General features: G+C 39.8%; 1 protein-coding gene across 1 annotated transcript; it reads left to right on the forward strand.

Annotated features, from left to right (window-relative positions):
- Positions 1-454: 454 nt before the first annotated feature.
- Positions 455-25,827, forward strand: LOC121287627 (insulin gene enhancer protein ISL-1-like). Its single transcript, XM_041205559.1, has 6 exons — positions 455-482; positions 7,358-7,547; positions 11,572-11,828; positions 12,424-12,698; positions 14,356-14,490; positions 25,492-25,827. The coding sequence occupies exons 1-6, from the start codon at positions 455-457 to the stop codon at positions 25,825-25,827; spliced, it is 1,221 nt and encodes a 406-aa protein (XP_041061493.1).
- The last annotated feature ends 121 nt before the right edge of the window (positions 25,828-25,948 follow it).

The following is a 25,948-nucleotide window of genomic DNA, read 5'->3' on the forward strand; positions in this document are numbered from 1 at the left end:
ATTGAAACAGTTTCTGTTCATTGTTTTAGTAGCAAGACAGGTTGCTGTATGATTTTAGTTGGCCACATCATGTCACTTTTCAACAACATTCTGGATTAATTTGCTGTTAAATGTATATTGTCGATATTGTTAAACTTCTTTTTGAATTGTGCTCTATATTTGATAAGAACCTCTACTGAAATAATGCAATCATACCTCTGAGCTGACAAAGAATTCCCCACCCCTTACAGTTTCATTAATGAGGAGGCGGGTCGCAACTATCGACTTTTCAAAGCCATTGAATAAGCGTGAGTTAGGAATACAGACAGGGAAGGAAGTGCAGGAGTTGTCTTAAAGACATTGTTATTTCCCAGTCAACGCCAGCAAAGCAAACATCATCCCCTCTGGAATGATGAGAAACAGCTTCAATCACCACCATACCTGATTCCAGAGTGGGGAGAAAAAGGAGTTCATTATGGGGGACCTGGGAAACCCTTCTAAAAGTAAGATTGCCTTTTTTGCTTTCAAAACTTATCATGCTAGAAAGTGATTTTATTAAATGACCTCACCTATCTAGATGAGCACCGTGTTTTTACATAGAGAAACAGACATCGTACTTTACATAGTTTGATTGACATGGGAATCTTTAGTAGTTCAGCTGTAGTCTTCAACTAAGCTCTCATCACGAGAAGTGCACAAGTTATTTGAAACTGTTCTTGACATTGGTGAAATATGAACAACATTAATTTGTTTTAGAAGCTTTTTTGCATATTAATACACACATTTCACTATACTGGTAATGGTTAAATCTGTGTTTACTCTGTCACTGGGTTTATCTCCTGTATGTGTATTTAGAGTCCTGAGGAAACTATTCAAGACAGACGTCAATGCAACAATGAATGATGTGTTTTGTTAATAGTCTTGCTCAATGAAACATATATTGTACTATTCTGCTGTTTGGGAGCACTCATGATAAAAGTTTTACTTTGGATTGCATGAAACAGAGGACATTAAATATTAGGTCCTGCTAATGTCAGTGGAAAGTATAAATATGTATTACTTTATTTCACTATAGCATGTGTCTTTGCTCTTTTGCAACTTTTGGTATAGAGTTTGATTACTTATATAAACAGTGATGGTTTCAGTTATATATTTTTGATAACACTGATTTTTTGAAGTGTATTCACCAAAAATAGGAGAAAATTAAATTGTGTTGAAAGACGGTGTATATATATAGGATTGACATTGTAACTTTTTTTGCATTTAAAAGCTAAAAATATTGTCAATGGGCACATTTTATTTTCACTTTTCAGGTAAAAATATTGAGGTAGAATTCTAAGTTAATTCTGGCTTTGAGTACAGTTTGCACAAATCTAACTATAGTTATTTTTTAAGAGTGAAAGGTTAGAATCTTGGGATTTTAGAGCATTGACCAATGTGTACACCTATGATGCCCTGCCATTTCTTGAATAGGTTGAATCCTAACTTTAGTTCTGGAAAATGTGTTCCTAAATTGGTTCAAATTACACCAATTAGATATTGATCAAAGAAAGCTTGGGATGTAAGCCACACACCACAATATTAAAATTCAACTTTAATTTCAACTTTGGCAACCAGTAAGACACTTCACATATTAGTCAAATGTATAATAACATGAGATGCCATTTGAACACAAACTGCTAAAATGAATACTTCTGACATTATTTTTGCATTCATTAAATTCTCTTTTTGCTTACTGAATTACTGATAATTTCAGAATTTTGTTAAGATTTCTGTTGCATGGTTTAGGAGTTCAAGTATTTTAATCACAGAATAGGAACAATAACTAACATTCCTTATGTGCAGAAAAATGCCTCACAGCATTTTAAAAAGTTACAAACAGTGAAAGCCAACCTGTTGGAAATGGGTTGAACACAAGAAGCAATTTAGTGAATTCAGCCAAAAAGCACAATCAATTTTATTTTTAATTTTTGAACAAAAATATTGGAGTCAAAGTTTATGTTAATACTGACCTTGATACAGTTTCAAAAAATCTAAGCATATGTTTGTGATGCTGAAGGAATTAAAGGGCAAATGATGCATCCTAAACTGTACAATACATAATTATAGTTCGTGGCCAGTACCAGTCTTAGTGACATACTGCTGTGTATGAATATGATCCATGTATTTTCCCACGCATTTCATTTAGTTACTAACAACTAAATTACCTTCCTCATAGGGACAGTCCTATTTGCATTCTAGTTAGGGACTGATTGAGTGGAAGGAGCTGAATCTTTTGTTACATTTATCTTTGGACTCAGTAGATAAAGACTGCACTACAATCTCTTCAAGAGTGGCAACACAATCATGAAACTAGACAGATGAATTTAATATATGATGATTTATTTATGGGCCATTATGTTTTAGCTTTTGGCTAACAAAAGCATTAAAGGAATCACTAGCTTGACTTTAAAAATCTGCCTGTCCTTGAGCTCATTACTGCCAATACTGCCATTTAAAGAAAAATGTTCAAGGAGAAGTCAAATAGTTTTCTGAACTATTCAATGTTGTGAACGGATGGTGTTTCAATATAGCTTTAAATTGTGTGCCTAAATCTAGTCAGCTGAGGCTCACTGGCTGAGGTAGAAAGTTGTGGTTTCAAGTCCCATTTTAGTGTCTTGAGCACATAATCTAGGATAAAACTTCAATGCAGCAGTAAAGTGCTGGACAGTTGGAGGTGCCATCTTTTGGATGAGACATTAAACCAAGACCCTTCTGTCTCCCAGGTGGATGCAACAGACTCAATGGCATTATTTGAAAAAGAGCAGGGAGTATGTCTTGTGTTCTGACTAATATTTGTCCCGCAACCAAATCAATATAAAGCATGTCACTGTTTATTGTTGTTGCTGCTTGTTAGACCCTGCCATGTGCAATTCTCCATCTCCTTTTCCTTACCTTGCAAGTCACTTCAAATAGTACTTAATTGGCTGCAATTGGGGTCATGAAAAGTGCTTTCTAAATACAAATGTTTTTACTTTTATTCTCTTTAATGTTTGATTATTAAATAGGATGTCATGAATAGCTTCCAATCAGAGTACCAAGCTTTACAGTGCTATAATTGTCAAAGTCAGAATTGATAAACTTATAGACAAAATGAAAGGCTGGAATAACCTTAAATCTTCAAAGTCCAGGGTGAGGATAAACCATTTTTTCTTACACAGTTTATACAATATTTATATCAGTATCATGTAGAATGTGCTCATTTATATTTACATGTACTCATTGTAACGTAGTATACGATTGGGTGCTTATGAAGGGATAATGTTATCAATCTGCTCAAATCTGACTCAAAAGATATTATTTGTTGTCAAGACCAACAGGAATAATTGTATAAAATATGTTAACAATAATCCATGGCACTGAGCACAGTGAGTTGAAGATTTTAGTTTGGTAAAGTGCAGGATTGTGCTGGTAAGGAGGATACATTGGTGCTTAAAGAATTTGGAAGGAACTTTTGTGAGAAATATGCTCAAGGATAGTGGGTTGTGTTTTTAATTAGTTCTTAAGGAATCATGTCTACTTATTTGGTACAGGCTGATAAAGAATTAAATCCCTTTACAAATCACAGTTACATAAATAAGTACATCAGAGCCTATGTCAAGAAGGACTTTTCACGACTAAGATAACTGTTTGGCTGTCTACATCAGCAGCTTTTTGTATCTTTTAAAACTTTCTTAGTGTACATAAGTATCTCCCCCTTGCATCATTGGACACATGAATCAACTAATTTGGCTAATATATTTTATTCAGCTATAAAGGTGGCTTTTCAAGGCCAACTCATTACTGCCAGTTACTATATCAAATGGGCAGAGTGCTTAAAAAATAAGCATCTTCAGAAGAAACAATAAGTCAAGGCTATGATAGCATAAGAACACAAATACCTGAACTGTATTACATAAATAAAGCAGGTTACATATCTCACCAAATAGCTCTTATAAAAACAGCTTTAAACATTCATATTTTACATTTCAGTTCATTCCACAGTCCCTTAATGGTTATCAAATGCAGTGGATTGGAAATTCACCCTGGGTGGTTCTGTAAAAGCGGGATAGTGAATCAACAGCCAGCTTTGTACCTCTGTCTTATTCCTTTTCCATTCAAGTGGAATATAAAATGAGCTGTTGATTCACCATTGCCTGTTTTGCACTTTCTCCCAAGACAATGAGCAGAAATAATATAATCCCATTCAAAAACAGAATATTACCTACAGTATCAGATAGATTGACCAACCCTTCTGTTTGGGGGCGAAGGCTTTCGTAGTTTAAAATCAAGAAATATAAAATTGAAGAAATGATTGAACTGATTTTTAATCTTTTCTTTTACCAAACAGAAAGGCTCTGATTAAATGAATGGCTTTTATTCAGAATTCCTTTCCAAATTTAAGTGATGGTACAATTCTTCCAACATCGCATTGCTTCTATTATTTTTTTTTTAACTGGCTGTTTTTGCATTCTCTTACAGAGACATACAAATAAAACAAATGTAATTATTTAGAAAATATTACAAAATATTATCATAAGCAGAGCATTCCACATTTCATGATATGCACTCTTAGTTCTTGAAGCTCTATACTGAAAGCAGTAAAGACACCAATTTACTCTAATGTTACTAATCTATAGTGAACAAAATAAATTTTTCTTCGTAATCTTCAATACCCTTTCACTTGTGTTATAACACCTCTAGCACGCTCACTGCATATGCGATATAATAGTTTAAAATGATTAAATGTGAAATGTGGAGAATAAAACAGAAAGTTATAGATAACTAGAAAAGAGTTTGATGCAGTGATTCAATTTCAAGGTTCTTCTGACTTTCGTAGATCATTTGATTGAAATATTGTCTTATAACTCACTGCCACATATCTGTCTGTCAAATTTAAGATAGAGATTTGAAGAATAGGTCATGGACAGCAGTTTGAAATAATAAATATCTCTACAAGTGATGCTGACTGGATAGCTTAGAAGTAAAGATGCCACAGAGTATTGTGCCAGCCTTATAAGTGGAGAGATTTGTCATATCAGGATGCTGGGCATGGCATAATTGTTTATTATCAAAGTCATGTGGACAAACTGTGATGGAAGTGAAATTATGCTTCCACGGGTAAAACATCAGAATCACAAAACAATTTCCTGGATGACAACTACATTTTAATTCATCCATTCAAGAAGAGTTGACAGCCTCCTATCAAGGCCTCCAGCTCCATCTCAAATGATTGTAGGGCAGTTATCTGCAATATTCTTTTTGAGGCCCATTCCATTTTTTGATACTTTTTCAATAAAGAATAATCATAGAATGGCTACAGTGCCTCATCATGTCCATGTGGTTCTCTGCAAGAATAACTCAGCTAGTCCCACTTCTGCCCTTTCCCCGTAGTCCTGCAAATTTTTACTCTTATCCAATATCCATGATTGAGTCTGTCTCCACCACACTCTCAAGCAGTACATTCCAGATCTTAACCACATTTTGCATAAAATGTTTCTTTCACATCACCATTGTTTATTTTTGACAGTCACCTAAATGAATGTCCACAGTTAACTCTCAGATACCTTTTCTCAAGGCTGAGAAATCCAAGTTCCTCCACATTCTTCTCATAACATAGTCCTCTGACACAAGGAATCAACCTTGGTCTTCTTTAACATGTCTCCATTGTGCCTAGGTGATCAGAACCAGAGATAGTCCTTAAAGTATGATCTGACCAGAACATCCATACCCATGACTTCCTCTGACTTGTGCTCTACTGTGTTGGCTCTATGGTTTAGCATTCTTTTGCTTTGTTATTTAGTGCTCCCCCATGACTGGTACAGTAAGGGTCAGGTCATCTAAACTACATTGATCTCTTTCAATTTATCCTCAGCAACTTTATCCTTAACTATTTCAAAACTGTTCATATGGTACTTATGCCACCCATATTTTCTTGTCAATATGCATTCAATCTGCTTACTTTCATACTTTGTCCAATTCAATAAATACTGCCCGAGTTTTGTTCTCAGATTCAATTGCCCCTCCTAATTGTCTGTGAATTAACCCGGTTTGCATAGAGTTTCTATTTCAAGTTATTAGTTGCAATTAGAATGTCAGGTGAAATCATATTATGTGTTATATTTTATTTACATCCTGGCCTGCAGATATACTCTAATTATTTTTATTTATGAAGAGATATTAAAGAAGAAAGAACTCATATCAACAAAGCTCCTTTCACATTCTCTGGTGCCCCACAACACTTCACAGCCAATGAACTACTTTTAAATGCAGTCACTTGTTATTGTAGGTAAACCTAGCAGTCAATATGCACACTCATGTTCTTTTCTTTTATGAACTACCCATACAGCCTCACTTGTGGAGGTATCTCCCACACGTTGAGGGATCTGACAGATTGCATGGCTGACTAGAGAAATTATTAAATGTACCACTGTATGAATCTGGGATTGTACCAATCCCAGGCTGACTGTCCATTCGCAATGCTGATTATTCAAGCCAGGCTGATCATAACACCCACACAACTACACAACTACCCACTCCACCAATCACTGTGTGTCAACATAGAAGTCACACTTACTGTCCACAATACCACTCATACAGACAGCCAACTATATCATCTATATTCACTGTCGATATTGCTATCCAGATTGACTACTCTTCATACCACCACATGCATTCTACCCATGACACTGATCGTAAACTGTAGCATCATCCTATAATCCCACCACACCATCCGCATTGACAGAATTATCATGCCAACATAATCTTTCAATACCCTCACACTGTTTTTCATACCATTCATATTGACCCAGAGGTGAAAGTAGTTCTAGCCCCATTGCAGGATTGAACACATAATCTAATCTGACACACCAGTGAGGTTCTGAGATAGTGATGCATTGCTATCTTTTGCATAAATTATCAAAATAAAGTCACACCTGCCTGTTCAGGCGGGTGTGGAAGATCCCTGGATATGATTTGAAGAACGGGGGTAATCTTCCAGTATCTGACCATCATCTATCCCTTGAGTAACAACACCAAAGCAGATTAACTAGTAATTTATCCTATAGGACTATCCATCGATTCATATAAGTAAACCTGTTGCCACATTTGTCCAGATAACAACAGTGATTATACCTCAAAAGTAACTAATTTGCTGTGATTCACGCAGACTGCAAAACATCCTGTATTTTTTCTTCTTTTCTTTCCATAACATTCAGTATTCTCAATGCACCCACATTGACTGCCACACTATATCTCGCCATACCAGCACACATGCTTTTGAGACTTTGAGGTTTGATTTCATTAAGGTGACTGGAAAGATTGATCTCATTGCGATAATTTCTGAAATGTTGCATTGCAGGGCAAGGCTCAGCATCTGTATGTTTTGGCTGCAATAAGCATATCACAGATCCCTATATTCTGAGAGTCTATCCAGATTTGAAGTGGCATGCAACCTGCCTCAAGTGTGTTGAGTGCAACCAGTATCTTGATGAGAGCTGCACCTGCTTCCTGAGAGAGGGAAAGACCTACTGCAAGACTGACTATTTCAAGTGAGTAAACACATGTCATTTCCTTGTTACTATTCAAATTTTAATTAAATATTAGTCAACATCCCATGGGCCAAGATTTTCCAATGGTTGGGCGGGCTCGGCAGGCAAGCCCGGGAGCGATCGGGAAGCTGACCGCCGCCTGCAATTGGGTGTGAAACGCACGCTGCAGCGCTCAGCTCTGCCAGGATGGGGGCCGGAGGAGCGCAAAGTCCGTGCATGCACGCACAGTTAAAGCCCCCTGAGGCACAGAGCTGCCTCAGGGCGCTGAAGAGTTTGAACATTAAAAATTAAAAACTTAAGCAAGGTTAAAAACATGTGCCCTCACACGACTCTGTCACATGAGCAGGGACGTGCTATGAATGAAATTTTAAAAATTTTATTTAATTTTTATTTGCTGTTGGAAACCTCATCCTGCCCATGGATGAGGTTTCCTAAAAACTCTAACGGCTGCTTGGCCTTTTCGCCTGCCTGCCAACCATAAAGTTGGACAGGCAAAGAAAAATTTCATTTAATCATTACTTTAATGGCCTTAGTAGCCCTGTTAACTGTCGGTGGCCACGCTGCTGACTCCAGCGTGCGCCCGCTGAACGAAATATCGCGCAATGACCTTGGGACACTTAAGAGAGTATTACCTCAGGCTATTTATGCTATACTTAATTTTATTGTGCATGCATTAATCTGTCTAATTTATTTCTCCTTTTCATTTTCTCAACATATTTTTTCTCCCCTTTCTTTTAATAAGTTTCTTCAAACCTTCCTGAAGAAGAGAAAAGGCTGAAGACATGATTCCAGGCCTTGGTCAATTCTTTCCTATCTATTGTTCTATGTGCAACAGAGGACCCAGATCATTGGCCTCTGATTTTCAGTCAGGAAGCACCTGACGTTCACATGCCATCTTCCTATAGTGACATAGTTAAGACTGAAAACTTTCAGAAATGGGTCACAGGTACTCCTTATAATCTGACTCCAACTTAACACTGGCAGAGTTTCAGTCAGCTTTTTGTACTATCCCTGAAAGCTGCTAGAAATGGCCACCACACCAACAGGCAGATGATCAGGCAACAAATCCATGTATAGCCATGGATTTGTTGCTGCCATGATCTCATTACCATCTCCCTTGCAGAAAACAGCATCCAGTATGCTTCTCATGATAGCATTTGCAGAATTTTCACATTTTTCCAACAGCTACTGCTTGGAAATGGTTGACATTTAGGCTGCAGCCTATCTCCGTAATAAGGCAATGCAGAAAGAATCTTCTAGTATGAAATCATACTGGCACATTCTTCCTGATGTGGCTGAGTAGACAGCATCTAATTAATTAGGTTTCTCCGGACTGTCATACCATACTATTGCTCCTTAGATTTGGGTCTTTCAGCAACCAAAAATGGGACATTGTAAATTATAGAAAAATAGATTTGCATGAGTGAATTACAAATGCATACAACATCAGTTAGTTTTTAGTCAGCCATTTACTCAGCTTGATACCCAAATTCAATAAGCAACCCAATGTTTCTCTATAGCTCATACCAACCATTTGTTATTTTGTACATTGCGATCTGTTCGTTTGAAACTACCATAATTTCAGGCTGAGCTAGCTGTACAAGTGGCAAATGAGAAGCCATCTGTGTAGCAACAGAACAATCATCTGGTATCAGAGGTATTACATGAAAATAAACTTCACAGTGGGACATAAGAAATAACAGAGATCAATACACGTTTATTAAAGTCTAGAAATAATGGAGCTGATAATCAGTCCAAGTGCTGCGCCAATGGTGGCAGTGCTATATAGGTGTTATGTAAGACTGTACACATTGGCTAACTTCACTAACTGAATCTGAGATCAGATCATTTCCTGGTGCTGCAGATGTGTCTGGGCTGCATTATCAGCATGTTCTTGGCATAGGGCATGGGAGGGGTACGGTGGTTAATCTGGCAAGAGGGAAGGGATTCTGGGGCAGGGCACAGAACTCAGGAGTGCCCAAGTTCTTTCAAACATGCACTATTTAGCTTGAATACTGCTCCACCACTTCAGCTGCAATGTAGGACAGCCACTGATTTAAATACAGCTCAAGAGCCTAATGAGCTTAGTGCATAATTTCAGGCAGGTTGCCAAACTGCTCTATTCCAGTGCACTGAGCAGTTTGGAGATTTTACCAGGCTGCAGGCTTAGTATTGGTAACATATCCTACCAGTTCCATTTCTTGCTTCTGTGCCAAATCTTTATTCTTGTCCCCAAAAGCACTTTGTTGTGGTACAGCAACATGGATATCAGTATCCCTACAATATCAGAAGCCCTCCAATCTCAGTTTCAAGTGGTGACATTTGAACCTGCACCTGTTTGCAGGCTATTCAGCCACGAGAAACATCACAACCAAATCTATCCTGAGCTCAACAACACTCACACAGCTACCTTTACCTCTTCCCTGCTTCAGAATCATTAAAGCCATTTGTAGGGTTTGAAGCTCCGTTGGACATAGTTTGAGCTGAGTTGAGTTAGTCTGAGACAATAGGTTGCTGACCTCGAAGAAAGCTGCCATCTCTGCGGCATGGATTCCCCCTTTCCATGCCAGTTTGAATCTGACGCCAAATCAAGAGCATCTCCAGTTATCCAGCAGCACTGCTGTCATCACACAAAATAAGCAGCCAATCACATTGATGTATTCTTGTAGATAGCAAATCAGGAAGTTAAAGCCACTGAATCCCTTCATTTTTTATGTTAAGTTTCACAGATAGTGAAATAAAGGTTTGGAACAAACACTAGAGACTAAAGTAGACACTAAAATATCATAAATGTGAAAAATATATTATTTTTAAAAATATGTGGTATTTCTTTATATAATTGGAAATATTAACATTGAACAAATACAAAATTGTTTTTTCAGGGCCAGTGAGGTACATAGTGTGACTATGAATTTAGTAAGCATTCAAAACCCAGTTACACCTCATTCAGCAAAGCGTAACTTTTTCAAAGGTTTTTTACTGTGAGACTAAGTGCGTAAGACTTGAAGTTCCTGTCAGTTCAGTTATATCTAATTGATTGTGGTCCTGTGGAGCTCAACAGCACATCCTCTGGAAAAGCGTAGAATCATTTATAGAAACTGCTGGATTTTTATGCTTAACTGCACATGTATGGACTCTAGGACTGGGATTTTGTCCGACCAATGGGGGTCTTGCGCACTAGTCAGAGAACCAACAGGAAACCCCATCAGTTCCTTGGGGGCAGCCCGACACATTCAGGTTCCCTTCAGGCACTTAACTGGCCGCTGTCAGGGTTGCCCATGACTGATATCCCCAGTGGCAAAAGTCCCTTCCACCAACTGCTGCTGGCTGGCCTCTGACGCAACTAGTGCCAGTGGGAGTGGCACTGAGGCCTATGATTGCAGAGGGACCCCAGGCCACAGATGAACGAAAGCAGGATGGGGGTTGGGGGGGGGTGGTCGCCGGATGGGGGTTGTGGGGGCGGGGGGGTGAAGGCAAGGGCAGGCATCCCTCTGCTTGATGCTAGGTCCCTCGATTGGGTAGAGTGCCTAATAGTGAGGGACCCACCCCCTCCCCACCAAAACCCAGAGAGGGGGACTGGTGCAGCCTCCATTTAATTCCTGAACCACCACTAAATTGTGGTGGGCTCAGGGATAATGTGCATCAATTGGTTCATTAATGAGCTTAATTGACATCTTGCTGCCTGTGGCCGTGAATCTTGCCTCAATCCCTTCTGCCCTCTGACTTAATTGGGTTTTCTCACTGCTAGGAGACTGACGGAACCTCTTCCATGATTAAATGGGCCCAGCTGCTACAGTTCCTTCCACGACGGGCTGCATAAAATCTAGCCCCAGAAGTTGCAGTGAATTCCACAGGACTGATAATGGCCAATGCTAAGTTTTGCTGCCATCACCGCTGCAAAATCAGGCTCGAGATGGTCCAATAATTTTCTTTAGTCTGAAGTAATGTAGCTTAAAAGTGTTGTCTGAAACTGTAATTATACAGGACAGCATTACGCTCCTCTAATTTTTCTGCTGCTTCTTAGAAAATTTTCGGTGAGATGTGCTCAATGTCAAGTTGGATTGGTATCTTCTGACCTGGTTCTCAGAGCTGGAGGCCTCACCTATCACCAACAATGCTTCCGCTGTGTAGCCTGCAATCGGCAGCTCCTACCTGGAGATGAATGCAGATTGCGATTTGATGGACCCTACTGTGTTGAGGATGGCTGGCTTCTGGATCCCAGCTTAATTCAAGGGGATCCTTTGAGCTCTGTAACAGACAATGACAGCTTGTTTCTATCAGGTTAGTTGATGTTTGTGCTCAAATTCAATCACACAACCCCTAGGGTAGAAAGAATATAATGCTAAATAATGTGCAGGCTTATCTGGTGCCTTGTAAAGTCTGCTGCACAATGTTGGCTGTTTTATTTGTGCCATGCTATATAACAGAACTATTGAAGTAGGAATCCATCCCTAAAATACATGGGCTGCCTCTTTTACTGTGTTTGCCCAATTCCACAGCATCTTTCAACAGCATAACTGGTTGCACTTCAGATTGTAAAAAGGCATTGGGCAATGCTCGTGCATTTCCCTCTGGGGGGGGGGGGGGGGGGGGGGGGGAGAGAACACTGAGACATCCTTTGTATTACAGCATTAAAACCAAAATGTGATGGCAGCAATACCTATTGTCGAAGTGTCGAGGGGATATTGGCAAGGTTGATTAAACGTATGGGAACTGGAAATGTGATACCAATGTAACAGGAGGTGCTCTTCAAAGGCTTGATATTATTATCTTAGAGTAGCAAGTCTTATCTTACATTGATCCAATCCTAGAGGTATGCTGATATTTGACAGTGAAAATCTCCCTCTGCCTCAGTTTTGTTTTGTTGAACATTTAGAGAAAGTCAAGGCATGTCAGCCAGCACTGCGAGCTCTGAAACACTCTGATAAGATAACCCGTGTGCGGACCGTACTGAATGAGCAGCAGTTGCTCACATTAAGGACCTGTTATGCTGCAAACCCCCGACCGGATGCACTCATGAAGCAGCAGCTCATGGAGATGACAGGACTCAGCTCAAGGGTCATCAGGGTCTGGTTTCAGAATAAACGATGCAAGGACAAAAAGAAGAGCATAATGCAGAAACACACAGACCAGTGCAACAGGAACAAAGCAGTAAGTGCATGTTATCTTAATCTGTGTATGACAATAGTATTAGCATTTATATTATTTTATTCTACCTCACTTTTCTCCATTCCTCACCTTACTCAGACATATTTCCACCAATGGAAGTTAGCTTCTGTTAGCTAATCAAGATAGACATTTTTCACATGAGCCTTGACTCTGTGAGTCAGGTGGATTTTTGATCGGTGGGGGGGGCATCACAGCCAAGATCAAGTCATTGTTTCTTGTTAACCTCACACACAGACTAGCAGCACTAGTTCCTGATAGCAATCAGGGGTGGAAACCCTGGGCAATTCCCTCACTCTAATCTGAGTACCCCTATTATTGCCTTGGACAACATGTTAACTCGAAATAACAGGGATCCAAGTAGGAAGCTTCTGGTCCAAAATAGATGTCACTTACTATATGAACTGAGTGAGCCACAGGGTGGTGGGTGAGGTGTGGAGTGGTGCAATAAAGACAGCTGTTGTTACTAATTTAATTGCAAATAATTGGCAAATGAAGTTCAACACAGATAAATGTGAGGTAGTACTTATTAAAGGAAGAACAGGAAGGTCATTTATTACTGGGAGATGCATGTCTTGGTGGAGTAGAGGAACAAAGGGACGTTGGAGTACAAATACAATCACTAAAAGTTGTGCAACAGGTCAGCAAGGCCATAAGACGAGTGAACCAAGCACCAGGCTTTATTTCTCAAGGGATAGAGTTGAAAAGTAGGGAAGTTATGCTAAACCTGTATCGAACCTTGGTTAGACCACACTTAGAATAGTGTGTGCAGTTCTGATTGCCATATTACAAGAACAATACTGAAACACTGGAGAGGATTCAGACAAGATTTACAAGGATGATGCTAGAAATGCATGGCTATGCAGTCCAGGACAGGATTGGCAAACTAGGTCTCCTCTCTTGAAAAAAGCAAGCTGAAGGGTAACCTAATAGAAGTCAATAAAACATGAAAGGTTTTCATGGAATAGGCACAGGAAAAATGTTTCCTCTATGGGGAACAGCATAACCACCAATACAAGAAATCCAACAGGAATTTGGAAGAAAATTCTTTACTCAAAGAAAGGTAAGAATGTGGAACTCACTTCCACAGATGGTAGTTGAAGCAAATACATAGATGCATTTAAGGGGAAATTAGACAAGCATATAAGGGAGAAGGGAATGGATGGTTATAATGGTAGGTTTAGATGATAAAAGATGGGAAGAAGCTCAAGTAGAGCATAATTACCAGCAAGGAGTAGTTGGGCCAAATGGCCTTTTTCTGTGCTGTATACCCTACGTATTTTCAATTATCAGCATTTTGAAAATCTTCCCATAATAGTGACACATTGCTCTATTTTCCAATTATAAGATTTATTTATAAATATAATATAAAATTTTGCAAGGAAAAATATGAACCTTTTCATTTTTGTTTTTAATATAAGTGAACACATTGCAGAAATTACACTTCTCTTGTTTTCATTTATTATTCTTTGGTGGAATGTTCCAGAGGATTTTAGAATAAAGTCATTAGTTATCACATCGATTAGTGTTTCTAAGGACCTGCAATAAATGCAAAGTTTAAATGTTTATATCCTCGTCAAATGAGGCATCAATTACGTTGTTTTCCAAGACATCTATCCTGTTGTTTTTGATTCTTCAACAGGATATTCAGGGGTCAATTGGGACTCTGATGAAAGCTACAAGTCCACTAGCGCAGAAAGTTGATTTCCAATGCAGTCCTGTTGAGGTACAGGGATACCGGCCACCTTGGGAAGACCTTAGCGACTTTACACTACAGGTAGGCACAATCACATTACGGGGATATTTCCATTACCCACTGCTCCCAACAGCTGGGAAATTAGGCTCTTTGGCCACCATGGGTTGGGTGGTTCAAGATCACTGAGCTTCTGCAAGCTCAGCCAGGTCTTCTTATTGAACATACCGGATTCCAGGGATAAGTTAGGTCCTGACTGAGCGAGGCAGCTGGAAACCTCATTGTGGGGAATCCTCATTCCTGGTTCCAATACCCGCCAGTCTTAATGACACTTGTCTCGAAGGGAGGATTGGAGGTTTTGCCCTTCACAGGGAATTTTGGAAAAAGTGCAGAGGCCTGGCAGAACCCCGAGGATTTTTGAGATCAAGATCACCACGGATGCTGAATTTTACCCCCTCTCCCTTTTCTCTCTAAATAATCACTTCTACATTCTATGATGTTTTCATCAAGAAGGAGTCAGTGCAATCTTCTTTGTGCACATTTCAGAGTTTATTGTTATTTTGAAGCAATTTGTCCTTTTTAAAAAATGCTTTCTCCCCCCCCTCCCTTCACCAGACAGGCTTTCCTGGAGGAAGATCCCATTCCATTTGCAGTAGTAGTGAGGCCTCATCTCTCAGTTCTCAACTCTCTGACATGCCAAACAGTGAAGAATCTCAACCATCAGACCTCTGACCTCGTCAGATTATAACTATATGTCAACCCATCACTGGAAAATCAACTGAATAGATCTGATGAGTAAGATGAATACTGCTCTTGGCAGATTAAGAAGTTTAATTATAAGTGGTGAAAGGTGAAATCTTTGGTTGATACCGCTATAAAATGTATAGATAAACCCCAACCCATTCAAAAAAATTAATGAGCTCAATGTGATAAAGCTAACTCATCTCATGCAGAGAAATAGCTAGACTAATATCATATATTATTTTAACCCTCTCCTGTTCTCCAAGTTTCAAGTTTTTTTGCACACTTATTGTGCCCTTTTATCTACATGTTTGCATTGTTTTCATCCTTCTGGTCCAATTACAGTAATTACAATAGGCAGAAATCTATGAATGAAGTATAGATCAAATGGATGGAACAAATAGTTTGGCAAAATAATGTTAAAGAAACAAGTGAAATAACCAAGAATGTGGAACATAATTATCATTTTGCTGCAGCATTGATAAATGTGATAAGAATACTTCAGTGAGCTAATCTTTCAATCACAGGCAAGTAGACAGTATTATACACATTGGAGTTTTGAAGAATAAGAGGTGATCTTATTGAAACATATAAGATTCTGAGGGGGCTTGACAGGGTAGATGCTGAGAGGTTGTTTCCTGTTGTGGGGGAATCTAGAACTAGGGGGCAGAGTTTAAAAATGACTGGTGACCCATTTAAGATGGAGAGGAGGAGAAGGAGGAATTTCTTCTTTAAGAGGGTCATTAGTCTGTGGAATTCTCTTCCACAGAGAACAGTGGAGGCTGGGTCACTGAATATATTCAAGGCTCAGTTAGGCAGGTTTTTGATCGATAAGGAAGTCAAGGGTTATGGGGGACAGGCAGGAAAGTGGAGTTAAGGCTACAATCAGATCAGCCATGATTGTATAGAATGGAGGCAGGCTTGATGGGGGAAATAACCTCCTCCTGCTCCTATTTCTTATGATTTTATGCCTGCCTGCATCTTGTTCTTTTTCCATAAATTGACAATTGTGTAAAAATGAATTTATCCATTATATTTTGGGAAGAATTTTAATTCTGCTTTTTATAGCAATTTTACTAAAGCTATAAAATCAAACCATTCATCATAGAATGGCAAGAAAGCAACTAATCAACTAATTGAAAATCAACTAATTTTTCAGTTGCAGCAATAAACATATCTAGAGAGTGTGACACTGAAACAATACATCTCCTTTCTCCCTCTGGTTCCCGGGTTTTAAATGTATCCCTCATCTGCCTCTATTGTATGGTTGTGTTGTTGTGACACATTAGTAACTACCCCCAACGCTCTGCGATGTCTTTACAGCCATCAGATCATAAACTCAATTGATTGCACAACAAAAATCATGCAAAGAAAAGTTGCAGTTTAATATTAATAGACTACTTTCTTAGACTGTATATACTTGTTCTTGCCTATGGTCTCTTCATGCTGATCATCTGTTAAAGCAAGCACTGAAGTTTAAAAGCTATGTACCAGACCTCAAGCTGCTAGCATTGGAGAGCATCTATGTGATTAATATGTCACTAATGATTACAAAGAATCAATTTCCACGTCACTCAGAAAAAATGTCAAAATTAGAATTAGTATCATAGTATTATTTTCAATTATGATCGATAACTGTATTAGTTTCAACTCCCTTAAATACATTTTCCATTGTTGTCTGCATAATATTGAGTTTTTGGTTTCAGTCACAGCAAGGATGTTATCAGACTGATTCACATGCTTACATAAAATTCCTTTCAACAGAAAGATAATATTTCTGCTTCTATGCTACTAGCACATATCAGAAACACAAGTCATGAAGTTGTGTATCCCACCATCTCCCCACCTCCACCAGCGCACATTCTTTCATCCATTACAATGAATGGCCAGAAAATTACAGGCTGGCATTCTGCAAATTTTGTAAAATGTATTTCTGGCATGTACCAGGATGCAGAAGGAGAACGATTACCTCACAGCCATTAATCTGTTTGTAACATGAGTAAAATAAATGAGTTAATGACTGTTAAGAGTAAAGGAGTTCTGTGAAAGAGTTTAACTTACAGCATCAGAAGAAATGAAATTCTTCAGTGTCTTTACCACACCTGGTTAAAATGAATAAATTAATGACTATGTTAAAATCAATACCAAATAGTTTTACATGAGTTTGTTAATCCCTATGAAACCAAAAGATGTGTATTCCTTTTGGTACAATGTTTCCACAATAGCATTTATTGCTCTTGGATGTGTGCTTACTTATTTATTCCCAACTGTTTCAAATTTGAATAATCATTTGATGTGCACAAGGGCATAAAATATTTCCTGTAAGTCCTTAAAATACAACATGGTAGTTTAAAAACAATATTCTATCACAAAATGTGCTATATGCATCAGTGTTTGTGAGATACTCATAGATGCATTGTAGTCTGAGATTTACACGTAATCAAAGTGCAGGATATTAGTGCCGGGATATGGAACATGTTTCTACTTTTTGCACCTAAAATGCAAGCTAACTATGAACTGTGAAGGGCATCACAGATAGAAGGAAATACAAGGTATTATTCACTTTAGTTGTAAGGATGATAGCTAATATTCCACAAGTGTGAAATGTCTTTGTCAGACAATAATAATAAAGTTTTAAACACTCTGAAGGCTTAATAAAGATTATACTGACTGATAAAGCAATCTGTGTATTGTTCCATCGCATTATTCTAACCTCTTGATTGGACGACAATATCCATTGAGTTCTATTAAAAGATTAAAGAAGTGGAACAGTCACCGTTTTAAGCAACAATCAAGAGTTCTAACTGCCCTCATATCTGAAATAAAATGACTGATAAACATTGGTAACTGTTAACGGATGTAAATTACAGGCTTGTTTCTTCAAATGAGGTCATTATGATGTGGCTTTTTTGTCTTTATTTTAATCAAACAATAGCATTGATAACATTGTTTTGATATGTAGTCTTGCATTAACGAATTAGCTTGTAACTAGTTATAGCAAAAATATCAGCTATTGTGCATGAATATGAATATTTTAAGTATTGACTATGTGGTAGACTGTCCAGCAAGCAAGGGCAGTTGCCATCTTAATGGGCATTGCAACTGGCATGTAAGCCCCTGAAGTCTGTTCCAGCTAACCTCTCCTCACGTCATGTCTCCAGATGACTGTAAGTCTGGCCCTTTTTCAAGAGAGTTACCATTACAAAATCATGTTTTAGCTACAAAATAGTTTTTTTAAAGGTCCCTTGCTGTCTAACATCTGAACATGCATTGTTTATTGTGAGCTAATGACTGTATTAGCATTTGATCCCCGACTAATCAGCTGTTGAATGTACCACCACTATGTCCTGGTACTTTAGGTCAAGGGAGATGCTTATGTCATAAGTAACAGTAATTATACACCCATGACACCCACTGTATAAAAGCAAAGTGTATTGTATCCATGGGTAGAATCTTTGGCTTGGCAAGCGAGGCAGGGTCCACTCGCCAAGGTGTAAATGATGTGGGGTGACATCGGGCGTTCATCCTGACGTTACCGCGCATTGTTCAGGTTTTCAGTGTGGCGGGCGTGCAGCCAACTCGGCTGCGTGCCCACTGAACCGTCAAAGGCCTATTAAGGCCAATTAACAATCAATTAAATCATTGACCTGAGCTGCCCATCCGACCTTAAGGTTGGCGGGCAGGTGAAGAGCCCAGGTAGCCTTTGCATTTTTCATCGAACCTCATCCATGGGTTTTAAAGTGTTAGAAAATTTTTTATTAACATTAATGGACATGGCCCAGCTCATGTGACCATTTCACATGAGGGGACATGTCCTTAAATTTTTTCTCCCTTTATTCAATGTTTTATACGTGAAACTAATCTCCCTGAGGCATCTCTGTGCCCCAGAGAGATTTCTGTGCTCTTTCGCGTGCATGTATGAAAGAGTGCAGACCCCGCCTTTCCCTCCTCCCCCTGCCCCCATAGGTAGTGCTGAGAGTTTCCAGGTGCGTGACACGCTGGGAGGGCTTTAATTGGCCTGCCCAGATAAAATGGAGGCACCCAGCCAATCGGGAGCACCAATCAACTGAGCACCACCCACCCCGGCACAACCCCTCCCCCCGACGGAGAGAAAATTCTCCCCAATATTCCTGTTCGTGCAAATAATTTTCGCACTGTTGCCAGTGAGATTGAATTTGGCTCACTGGCTTCAGTTTTACAAGCACTTACATTGTGTGACGTGCAAAAATTTCAAAGTGACTCAAGATCTCATAATGTGCCTCTCTACTGTCTGAGATCACTACCTTCCTCCAATTCTAGTCTCTTACACATCCTTAGTTTGCATCACTCCACTAATGATGCCCGTGCCTTCAGATGCCTAGGTTGTAAGCTTTGTGCCCTACCTAAACCATTCTGCATCTCTACCTCTCACTCCTTTGTTAAGAAGTTTCTTAAAACCTGCCTCTTTGACCAAGTTTTGGTTATCTGCATTTGGTTTCCTACATTCCTACAGTGAATACACTTCAAAGTACTTTATTGGCTGTAAAATGTTTGAGACGTCTGGTGGTTGTGAAAGGTGCTACATAAATGTGGGTCTTTCTTTCATCTCTTTGCCTGTCCTAATATCTCCTTTTGTGGCTTACTTTTGTTTATTCATTTTGTTTGATAACACTTCTGTGTGACATTTTACTGCATTAAAGGCACATATAAATGCAAGTTATTGTCATTAATATAGTTTCTTCAAATTGAATAATTGTTCTTTATAAAAGCGTAGCACAGTTAGTATCATTATTATTGCCTTTTACCTTAAATGTAAGCACCAATACAGATGAAGCCAGGAGCATCTACTTCCCCAATGGTAATTTTCAGGCCGTAATGCATCCCTGATTCACCAGTAGTTAATATGGACTGACCTTTAAGTATCTACCTGATACTTCCTTGTTAATGCAAAGCCTATGATGTGACCTCTCCCCTCACTGGCATTTTGTATTCTTGTAAACGTTGCTAAAAGAATAGAAGATGCAGTCTGAGCATGTTCAATCATTTCTCGAAATTGCCTGCAGCCCTGTCTACAGCAGTTAGATAGATTATACAAATACCACTCTATAATTACCGATCAGAAAAATACAGAAGGAAAAAGTCTCTTGTAATAGAAGAAGAAATGGAGCGCCATCTATAGCTTTTGTTATTAAAGTCAGGCAGTAGCAAACACATCAATTTCCTCACTGGTTTTATGGCAGTGAAATTGAAAGTGTTGGGAATAAGATGAATAAAGTACATTTGTAGAAAATTTTCCAATATGTTTATATATTTAAATAATATGGAACAATTCTCCAACAAGAAAGATTCCAAAAATTTCAACAAGCTTTTTTGAGGATTTCTACTAACGTACCAATGTATTGGAAGGCATGTTTACATCAAGTAAATTGGGAAAAAAATCAGACTAATGTTGGATATCAATTCCATGTAGCCAAATACAGTATTACTTATGAATGCTTACTGATTGTGTATTAAAGACCGAATCAGGCAGGATATGCCGTTTAGGGACCAGCAGAACCTGGAATGTCTGTAGTATATTCTTAGGATGACAAATGTAAGTCCTTCGCAAGAATATCACTTAAGGAAATGGGACCTGACTTGACATTAAAAAAAATCAAGGTAAGTCATTAAGAAAGCAAGAACAAACCTTTTAAAGAACCAGGAACAAAAGTCATTAACCAGGAGCTAATTAGGTTACAGCGGGCCAAGATGTTGATCATGTTTGATCAATGTGATCATTGTCATGAAGAACTTATCTCAAAGAATCTATCATCTGCTTCAGATGTGCAGTATAATAAACCTAGAAATTCTATTACTTTAGTCCAGGTCTTAGAAAACACCTCCCTGTAATGCATCAGCAATTACAGTATCAACTGACACGGGCAGCTTTAGACAAAGTGCTGTTTGAAGTCTCTGATGATGCTTTTCTCATTATTTGCTCTGATTTTATCCTTCCTCACAAACCTATCTTTTCTTTGAGCACACACCTTAGAAATCAAGAGGCTTGTAGTTTGCAGTTGAACAATGGGTTGAGGGTCAAGTCACAGAGGAACTAGATAAGACATATCCCAACCGAGAAGGAGACAAACCGAAGTTAAGATGGTGTCTGTTCACCAGTGTCAGGTAACCAGTACACAAAAGAACTGACAGGAAACTATTGAAACTTTTGTTAAATCCTGAGTTTAGATTTCTCTTTATTTATTCTTTCACAGGATGTGGGTGCCACTGGCTAGGCCAGCATTTGTTGTCCATCCTTAATTGTCCTTGAGAAGGTGGTGGTGAGCCGCCTTCTTGAGCTGCTGCAATCCATGTGGTATAGGCACACCCACAGTGCTGTTAATACGTTTACTGAAACGCTAACTAAACATTTACTTTTATAAAAAAGAGGTTCTAGATAGTTTGGTCAAATGTATTTGCAGTTTTTGGTGGTATTGGTATTGCTGGTGGGAGGGGAATGTATGCAGATGGAAGCTTTGCTTCAGTTTCTTTTTGTTCCTTTATTTTTTTAATGACAACATCAATACCTTTCATTTTAAAATTGGCTGATATAAATTATAAATACGTTTCAATTCGATCTGTTCAACTTGATTACAGGAAATGAATAAGGGAGTAAAATGAAAAAGTGCATTTGATTAATGCATGAAATATAAATGTTGATTAAATTTTATCTCTAAAATTATTTTTCTAAATCTATCCACAAACTAAAGCTAAGCAAATTGCCTCCTGCATCAATAGATCAAATCCTAGCCATCACCATGTCCCCTGAATCCCTTAGTTCATGAATTAGAGGAAAAAATCCTCTTTTGGAATGACAAGGTGAAGGATATAACCTTCCAGGACTCATAAAGCACTCCAAGTTGAACATAACAGTTACCTGCACAATAAACCTTTAACCGTCCTTTTTGATTCCAAACATTTTTTTTCATCTGACATCCTTACACCCGTATATTCTTAACATCATCTGTGAACTTGCAAATTGTTCACGCAACGTTTTCATTCAGATGGTTTATAAGGATAATGCGGAGCACCGGACCTGATGGGAGGACACTACTAACCAATCTTCAAACAGAACTACAGCCATTAATATCTACTTTCTGTCTTCAGGAATGCAAGAAATTCAACCCAAAATCCACTCGCCAATTATACAAGAATCAGCTTTATTTAGTACCCTTTAATGGAACCGTGTCAATGGCTTTTTGAAGCCAAAGACACGCAGAGCGAGAAATTTGACTTCCATTTAAAGTGGACATCACGTTGACATTGCAACCACACTGCTCACCCATTTTTGCCAGAGTAAAGCCTGAATCAAAAGCAAGTTCATTCATTTAAATGCTGCCAGCAAGCTGTGGGCTAAATAGGTATCTCCCTTCAGCTTGTCGGTTATGGGAGGGCAAAGAATTGGCCCAGCTGCTTTGGCGAATTAGCCAGCAGCTCAAGACTAGGGATGGAGGCAATCTGCAATGGATCAGAGTGCTTTTGTGGGCCCATGGAAAACGTTAGAGTTAAATAGAGGATTAATGGTGGAGCCATTGTTTGAAACTATTTACTATTACTCATTTATAAGCAGCATTATTAGATTTGGCTTTATCAGATTGTATCCTGCACATTAGTTCTTTCCTAAAAGGCTCTGACTGGCTGCCTGATGCTTGCAGTCCTCCATGCTTTTTGCTCAAGTGCCCATTCTTCATGTGTAAGTTAAGGTATTAAATGTTGACATTCTATTCAACAGTGTCTCGGCATTGCCTCACTAGATAGCAATCAATAACCACAACCATGTCATACTCCTGTTCTCCTGGCAAGGACTTCACCCTGGTGCACCTGTCTGTCCTGTCAGGTGGATGTAAAAGATCAAGAACAGAGGAGATCTCCCTGGTACCCTGGTCAATATTACATCCCCAATCAAGATCACTAAAATAGGTTATCTGGTCAATAGCCCACTGCTGTTTGTGAAAACTTACTATGCATAAAACTGGCTGCCATACTTCTTACATTACAACAGTGACTACATTTCAAAAGTATTTCATTGACTGTGAAGCACTTTGAATGTCCTCAGGTTGTGAATATAAATCCATGTTCTTCCATTCTTCATCTGCTACTTGGCTCAGTGCCAATAAGGCCAACTTAGCACCTTTTTCACTGTCCTGAATGAGGTCAGTTAACAGCATAGTCAAGGATCAAAATTAGCAAATTCTTGGGCTGGGATATTTCGCTCCCGTTTGCAATGGGCAGGGGGGAAGCGGAAAATCTCGTGAGTTCACAAAAATCGGTTTTGACCTTGTCGTAAAACCAGTTTGCAATCGTCCTCTCCTGCTGTGAATGGCAGGTCGTTTTCCCTGCTGCTGAACGTCAGAGAATGTCATTTCGATAGATTTGCAGGCAACTATAACCCCTGGTCACTGGAATCATCCCCCCACGCTGGATCATGAGGCCAGGTTGGCATGCAATTGCGCCATGTTTCACAACGGTACATAAGCAACGTGAACCTGGCAACCTGCACTTCGCTCCTCAATTTGAGGACAGTTTGCCTGCCTGGTATCAGGCAACGCTTGGGGTATTCAGTGCCAGGCTTCACTGGCGGCACAACATCGATTTCAAGGGGGCTAATACAAAAGTCTCAACACACCAGATGAGTGGTAAGTCTTTTCAACGGCTGCTGGGCAAGGGCTTGCTTGGTGAAGTGAGGGAATCCCAGGGTGTGCCTAAGGGGATACAGTGTTTAACAGTGCAAGAAGGCCTCACCATTTTGAGGGCTGAGGTGGACATGGGGCATAGGCACCTCTGCCTCAGAATGTCCATGGACTAACTAACAGATATGCACCACAAGAGCAATGGAATCAAGGGATACAGGGAGGGTAGTATTAACAATCACTTCCTCCATGACAAAGTGGAGGGTGGTTTGCATACTCGCACAGGGAGGGGTCCAACCACCATCTTCCTGCCTGCTGCGATTGTGCAGATAAAAAGTATAATGGGAACAGACCCTGCTGCTGGGGGCTCTGCAAGCACTTTGGACACCAGCTGACTGCACGGGGTGGGGGAGGCATTAAAGGGTCACTCAACTGAACTGCGCATTCCCACATGAGCAGAGAAGCACAGCTGAGAGATGTTAGTGGTCTCTCAATGACATTGCAGGAATCACCAAAGCAAAGCAATGATACGCATTCATTCGATATTAATTGCGTAAAGTAACACTAATCGATCTCCTGGTTTAACCCTTTGCTCACAGTGTGGCATTTCCCCAGAGTGATGATGAAGTCAAGTGAAATTGGGCACCTGGATAAGACTTTGGAGCGTGTTGCAGCAGTGACACCGGATGGTTCCCAGAAGCCAAGCCTCAGGCCGCCCTCAACATATTGCACAGCCTGTTTAAAAATTGTCACTCATGTATATTCCAAACACTGTAGTATTGCAGTGCTGTGTATGAGGATGCCAGCGCCTGGGCTGAAAGAAGCACATCAAGGTGCTTGGCCAAAGCAATTTTGTAGCAGTTGCTCATGATTAGTTAGAGGGAGAGCGCCGTGGTATGCACCCCACCTTGTAGATCGTTTCTGTGACGAGTAGTTGGCGACATGGAAACCAGGACTGTGAACCCACAATCACTCACAAGTCATTGACAGAAAGATTAGTTTTGCAGTCGAGTCCTGACTCTTCTCATTGATACTGCAGGGAGGAGGCTACCAGGAAGATGAAGCCTGCAAAACAGCATACAGGAATGAGAGAAGAAAGAGAAGATTGTGACGGAGGATGCTTGTTAGCCAAAGCGAGGCTCAGCGGTGCCCCCTCCGGACGCAGAGGACATAGAGAGCGGCAACGTCATGCGCCTCACTAGGGCCAGGGTGTACAGAAGTCGCCTGTCTTATCTGCAGATGACCAAGAATCAGTGTCACTGATGTCTCCGCATGTCTAGGGATCTGGTAACTCACATTTGCAACATTCTTCACAAATTGGTGCCACGTGGACTTGGAGGACATCCATTGCCAGTGACTGTGAAAGTAACAGCTGCACTCAACTTCAACGCCACTGGCTCCTTCCAGAGCTTAAGTGGGAACCTCTATGAGATCTCTCAGGCATTAACACACAAATGCATACATGAGGTCGCAGATGCCCTTTTTGCCAAGGCCCACAATACATCAACTTCAACAGAGATCAAGCACAACAGCATGCCAGAACACTGGCCTTCACAGAGATTCTTGGGTTTCCACGGGTGCAAAGTGCCATCGACTGCACTCAGCTCCCTGGCAGCAGGCACTACAATACATAAACAGGAAAGGCTTCCAGTCACTCAATGTACGGCTGGTGTGTGACCATAATAAACAAATCCTGCAGGTTTGCACCAAATATCCAGGAAGTGTCCACAACTCATATTTCTTGAGTAGATCGCTGATCCTGGAGATCTTAGAGGAACAATGCAGGACCCAAGGCTGGCTCCTCAGGGACAAAGGGCACCGGCAAAGGACATGGTTGATGATGTCCATGCAGTGGCCTCAGACTCCTACAGAGAAAAGGTACAACGAGGCTCATACCGCTACGTGGGCATTGGTCGAGCACACCATCTTCAGGGATGCTGAAGATGCGATTGCAATGCCTGGACAGATCTGGCAGGCACTCCAGTGCACTCCCCAGAGGGTGTCACGGATCATAATGCTGCACTACACAACCTGACACTGCAAAGGGGGGACAACTTGCCAAGTGATGATAAAAGCAAAATACCGCGGATGCTGGAAATCCGAAATAAAAACAGAAAATGCTGAAGAGACTCAGCAAGTCAGTCTGCCCCTTCTTC

The sequence above is a fragment of the Carcharodon carcharias genome, chromosome 14, assembly GCF_017639515.1.
Source record: "Carcharodon carcharias isolate sCarCar2 chromosome 14, sCarCar2.pri, whole genome shotgun sequence".
NCBI classification, from domain to species: Eukaryota; Metazoa; Chordata; class Chondrichthyes; order Lamniformes; family Lamnidae; genus Carcharodon; species Carcharodon carcharias.